Consider the following 6,306-nt stretch of genomic DNA (forward strand, 5'->3'; position numbering starts at 1 on the left):
ACCTTAGGCTAATTCCATTGAAATGTTAGCTGTGTGCTGAAAACGTAAAACTTGGTACAATTCGAAAGTCGAGCAATCTGTATTTTAGGCGAAGTCAAATGTCAATACCCAAATATGATTCGAAGTTTCCGTCTCTGCTTTCATTTCAAACCACATGATATGTTAATACATATATATATATATATATATATGTGCATATAGTATATGAAGCTGGGAAACATTACTTGCCCTTTTTGGTCGATGAATCTGCGGTTTTCCTCGCAGGCTTGTTCGAATTCTGGTTTTGCATATACTGTGAATTGCGCATGATCAACGGTCAAAAAACGCTAATGTATAGGTGCTCAACTTAACACTGCTCATTACATTTTAGCAATTAATTAGTGATTTGTAACTCTTAAACCCCTATGAGAGATAAAAGTGAGATCCGAGTCCAAAACAAAAAATAATAATTGAATTGAATTGAGCTAATTATAACGATTCGCAGAAGATTTGGATCCTCTGTGAGGTTTTATTTGACTTCTCTTCTCTGCGTGTTGCCTCCCGTAAAATATCAATCCAATGGCTAAAAAACTAACACCACAGTTTTCTTTCAAAAATAGCTTAAAGTGGGAACTGATCATTCTCTTTGATGAGTTCTTCCACATAAATCAATATCTTCTTCCTTGTGATGGTCTTCTTTTCTGTTTTTGTTTTTATTTATTTATTTTTCATTCTGACGTTTAAGGCTATAATTCCATGTCTCGGTGGAGAAAAGTAGAAAGAAAAGAAGAGGTTGAGCCAATTGAATCAAATACAATTCTTAATTGATGACAAAATGATGTAGAACATATGACGGAAGCAATCGAAGAGGAGCTGGACAGACGTGTGAGCACGGGCAAAACAGGCAAACTGTAGATTTGGCTTTGAGCTAAGAATCGGACCCATGATCCGTCAATTCGAAGAGAATGACGTCACGAGTAAAACTCATCATTTTGCCATGATGTATGAGCTTTTTTAGGCATCCGATGAGATCATTTAGTAACCCAAAATCCAGTTTTAAAGTTTTTATAGTTTTTGTAAACTTTGTTATTTTTCTATTTTAAATCATTGTTTATTTCTAGGGTTTCTAGGAGTATTCAAACAAATTTTACCCGTGAGTAGGGTTATGTTTTGTTATTCCAATTTATCAAATAAACCTTAAAGTTTCCTTATATCTTCATAGTAGATTTCAGAGTTACATGTTCTAGGCTAAGGTTTTAGCCAATCTATTGTCACGCTGCGTCACAAAAACTATAACAGTCACATACCTAAAACTTGTACACATATTAGTGCAATAACTGGTATTTTAGTAAATATTTGCATTTCAAAATGAGTATGTATATATATACTCGGGAGCTTCTATAATGAGGGGCTATGTTGAGAGGTTACAATGAGAAAACAAAACATGTATGGTGGTGTTAGAACATTTTAAATCCAGGTGGCATGTTGAGAAAACAAAGTCAAGCATATCCTAGTAAATGTTCCAATTCTTTAACAAGTAAAGACGCTGTTCATAGTTGTGATGATACACAAAATGGTGAGTTGAGATGAGGCAAGTAGCACCAGCACTCACATGATTTGGAGGCATCCGAAAAAATATCTAGATATTTGTTGAGGCATGCTTTCTCAGACTCAAAAATCCACATTAGAGGCTTGTCATGATTTTGGTAGAAAGGGTTGTCTATACAAACCTTCCTCTTGATAAACGAAAATTTACCAATATATAAAATCAGAGAGAAATTTTTCACAAAGAGTAGCAACATTGAAAAACACCCGTCTCCTGAATCAGTTTATGTTTACTTAGGCCGTTCAAAAGCTAACAATTGTGTCATATGTGGTTCCCAAAACAGCGGATAAAGCCGATCTTGTGTTCTTCCCCATTGAAGTTTGGAGGAAATTTTACGGACAAAGTCACAATATTTAAACAGTCAACATGAAAATGAAAGTAACTTGAATGATATTTTATTGAAGCAAAACATAATCATACAATAATTTCAAAAATGCATGTTAGCACATTCGTATTTTTTCAGTTCATGCTTTCTTGAACATGGCTCTGAATGGCACGTCACTGAGAGCAAGACGCCTTTTCCCGTCTTGAAAAAAAATGCCTACATCTCTACATATAACTTTGCAGAAATTGCACACTGTTGGGCAGAAAACGAGCTTGTAGTCATCACCAAATTTCTCAATCTTAAACCAATTGCTTGTGGTTTGACGACCTGGATTGCCCTCAACCCCGCCACTCGTGACAAACCACTGTCCTGTTTGTTCATCAAATTTGCCCAACTTCCATACCGTAGATTGAACACAGATTGTAGTAGCAGAGAACTTGATGTTAAGATCAGTTGATACACGAACAACGCCTTTCGTGACGTTCACAGGCGAGAATTTCAGTGAAAGACCATTGGAGACCTCATTTTGTTCTTGAACAACATCAAGTGGGCAGCTGGTCTTGTTGCTAGTGCTGGCCAGAGTAAGCCCACCACCTCTCCCGCGGATGACCGGCAAGATGTAATAATTGACTCCGGTTTGGAGCTTGTTGCCGGTGATGTCAAGCACTGGGGAAGGAGCAGCATCGGCTGCAACCGACCCTTGCTTGGCTGAGCAGGCAAAGAGAAGGAAGCAAAATACTAGTGGATATGGGGCTTTCAATGTCATAGTTATTTTGCGTATGTATGAATGAAGACAGAAGAGAGACTACTGTATTCATAACTGAGACTGAGTTAGGTATGGGTTGAAATATGATGCCTCTTGCATTTATTGTTCTTATCCATAACTAATTAATTAGGCTGAGTTATTAAAATGTGCTGTATATATGCTGAAAAAGTGAAACTTGGTATAATTAGAAAGCCATGTACGTACCTAATATGATTCAAAGTTTTCGCCTGCTTTCATATGAACTTACTCTAAAAAAAAAATATATATTTAAAATATCTATGAGATTCGAATTTGAGATTTCTTACAACATTAGTGAAATACCAATGTTGAAGGAAAATGTGAATCTCCTGACATAATTTCACCACAACTAATTAATTAATAAGGTTTTATTATTTTTGGTTCGACCCATTTGAGACGCAAGTCTCTTAATTACAATCCCTTGCTACAAGAGAAAACCCTTTGATTCCATCATAAAGAAACAGAACGTGTATGTTTGGTTTTGCAGCTGTTCCGAAGTCCAACCTCATGATGCCTATGTATCCCTTGAGGGAATCAAGCTAAACCAGAGATTCGATATGGAAATGTGTTTGGGATGATTGCATCTAGATTGAATCTCTAAATTGCCTAGGTACCCTTTCAAAGGGATCAAACCAATGTAGTTCGGAATTGATTGATGAGAATTTGGTTGCGGTTGCGTCTATTGGGATGGAAGACTGCCTACGTACCCTTGATGGGATCAAACCAGCGTAGTTCCAAAATGATTTGGAAATTAATGGGTAAGTGTAGTCCACTAATTGAGAATTTGTATTTGAGAGATTTGAATTTCATCTCATTGAAATTTGCATAGGTAGATGATCCATGGAAAAAGATGGATGGTTTTGTACCATTTTTCCTATTGTCAACGTTCAAGAAAAATAGTGAGAAATTTCAATTAAGCGACTAATTTTCTAAAATTGACATTTGTGAATTTGGTTAGAAAAAAACCAAGGATTCAAATTTGGTTGCGATTACGTCTAGTGGGATGTTAGACTGTCTACGTACCCTTGACGGGATCAAACCGACGTAGTTCCAAATTAATTTGGAAATTAATGGGTAAGTGTGACCCACTAATTAAGAATTTGTGTCTTTGCGACAATTTGAAGATTTTCATTGGTAGATGACCTATGGGAAAAATTGGAAATTAATGGGTAAGTGTGCCCACTAATTAAGAATTTGTGTTTAAGAGATTTGAATTTAATCCCATTGGAATTTTCATGGGTAGATGAGCCATGAGAAAAATTGGAAATTAATGGGTAAGTGTGGCCCACTAATTGAGAATTTGTATTTGAGAGATTTGAATTTCATCTCATTGAAATTTGCATGGACAGATGACACATGGAAAAAGTTGGATGGTGTTGTACCATTTCTCTTATTGTCAATGTCCGAGAAAAATAATGAGAAATTTCAATTAAGCCACTAATTTTCTAAAATTGACATTTGCACTTGGAAAAGTATTCTGGTGAATTTGGTTAGAATAAACCAAGGATTCAAATTTGGTTGCGGTTGCGTCTAGTGGGATGCTAGATCGCCTACGTACCCTTGACGGGATCAAACCGATGTAGTTCCAAATTTGGGAATTAATGGATAAGTGTGGCCCATTAATTGAGAATTGGTGTCTTTAGGACATTTTGGGAATTTTCATAGGTGGATGACCCATGGGAAAAATTGAAAATTAATGGGAAAGTGTGGCCCACTAATTGAGAATTTGTGTTTGAGATATTTGAATTTAATCTCATTGAAATTTTCATGGGTAGATAACCCATGTGAAAAAAAAATCAAAATTAATGGGTAAGTGTGGCCCACTAATTAAGAATTTGTGTTTGAGAGATTTGAAATTTAATCTCATTGGAGTTTTCATGGGTAGATGCCCAGTAAGAAAAATTGGATGGCTTTGTACCATTTTCAATATTGTCAATGTCCAAGAAAAATAATGAGCAATTTTGATGAACCCACTAATTCTCTACAATTGACATTTGCATTTGGAAAAATGTTTGGACGAATTTGGTTAGGATAAAACTAGGGATTTGAATTGGGTTGCTGTTGTGTCTATTGGGATGTTAGATTACCTACGTACCCTTGACGGGATCAAACCGACGTAGTTCCAAAATGATTTGGAAATTAATGGGTAAATGTGGCCCACTAATTGAGAATTAGTATTTGAGAGATTTGAATTTCATCTCATTGAAATTTGCATGGATAGATGACCCATGGAAAAAGTTGGATGGTTTTGTACAATTTTTCCTATTGTCAATGTCCAAGAAAACTAGTGAGAAATTTCAATTAAGCCACTAATTTTCTAAAATTGACATTTGCATTTGGAAAAGTATTCTGGCGAATTTGGTTAGAATAAACCAAAGATTCAAATTTGGTTGCTGTTGTGTCTAGTGGGATGCTAGACTGCCTACGTACTCTTGACAAGATCAAACCGATATAGTTCCAAATTTGGGAATTAATGGGTAAGTGTGGCCCATCAATTGTAACACCCCGACCCCAAATTTAATTACCCATTTAAATTATTTAATTGAAATTATGAATTTACCTTTGGGGTAGGGGTAATTTGGTCATTTTCTTATCCGGAAGGATTTTGGGATAACAAGTGGTATGGTTATGTAGGTCGTACTGAGTTGAGTCTGTAGACACGTAGTGGACTCAAATCGGAGTTGTAACGAATAAGTTACGAGCAAAACATCATCAGTGGCACAATCATAATTATCTCGAAATGAGATTTTTATAAAAACAGAAAAAGCCCTCATTTCTCTCTCTCTCTCCTGACCGTTTGCGCGACACCCGGTACTGTTCACCGACGACCATTTTGGACACCGCCACCGCCACAGGCATCACCGCCACTGACCGGTCGGTTCGAACCGCCGCCATCCCAAAGCCTTTCTCGACCATCCCCAACGTTAACCACCGCCGGAATCCACCGGAAAAGTTGTGAGATGTCGCTGGTTTTTGACAATTTTTCACCGGCTTCGTTCTCCGTCATCCGGCCAGCGTTTCCAACAAGTGAGGTATGCTTTCTCACCTATTTTTCACGATCTAGCTGATGGTTGGGTAGGATTGCATCAATTTTGAGCTTAGATAGCTTGATTTTCGAATTGGATTTTGGTCGGTTTTGGGATCGTGATTCCGGCCACTTCTGGTCAGTTTTTGGGGTAGGTCCAAGAATAAAAGTAGTTCCAAATAGGGTGTTTTACCTAAGGTAGGAAGCTGGGTTTCCAATTTTGAAGATTTCCCGAAATTTGATCAAGCCACCCACGCTGCGCGTGGGACACTTTTTGGCTGGTCTTAGAGTCCTACAATAATCCTTATGTCATTCCGAGCATGACGGTATGTTCGGATATGGTTTTGGGTATCGTTTGATCGTAGATCGGATATCGCATATTAGGCGTTATCCGTGTTAAACATGTTCGGACCTTTGGATCGAGTCCAAATTAGTATATGTTGATCTAGGCATTCCTAGGATTATGTAGAAATTCACGGATCGTGGATTGGAGCTCCGGATGTTCCGATTTAATAACTTGAAGTTTGTGTTTTACAATAACCATCCGATAGTGATCGAACCAACCGTCCAATCCGGACTAAACTTGC

General features: G+C 37.3%; 1 protein-coding gene across 1 annotated transcript; it reads right to left on the reverse strand.

Annotated features, from left to right (window-relative positions):
- Positions 1 to 1,960: 1,960 nt before the first annotated feature.
- LOC103337205 (Kunitz family trypsin and protease inhibitor protein) lies at positions 1,961 to 2,719 on the reverse strand. The gene has a single exon (XM_008240362.3). The coding sequence runs from the start codon at positions 2,674 to 2,676 to the stop codon at positions 2,050 to 2,052; it is 627 nt and encodes a 208-aa protein (XP_008238584.2). The 5' UTR covers positions 2,677 to 2,719; the 3' UTR covers positions 1,961 to 2,049.
- Between the last annotated feature and the right edge of the window lie 3,587 nt (positions 2,720 to 6,306).

This window comes from Prunus mume, linkage group LG7 (assembly GCF_029339155.1).
Source record: "Prunus mume cultivar Tortuosa linkage group LG7, ASM2933915v1, whole genome shotgun sequence".
In the NCBI taxonomy this organism is placed as follows: domain Eukaryota; kingdom Viridiplantae; phylum Streptophyta; class Magnoliopsida; order Rosales; family Rosaceae; genus Prunus; species Prunus mume.

Excerpts from the sequence above, each read along its gene's own strand:
- LOC103337205 (XM_008240362.3), bottom strand. The coding sequence starts at position 2,676 with ATGACATTGAAAGCCCCATATCCACTAGTATTTTGCTTCCTTCTCTTT.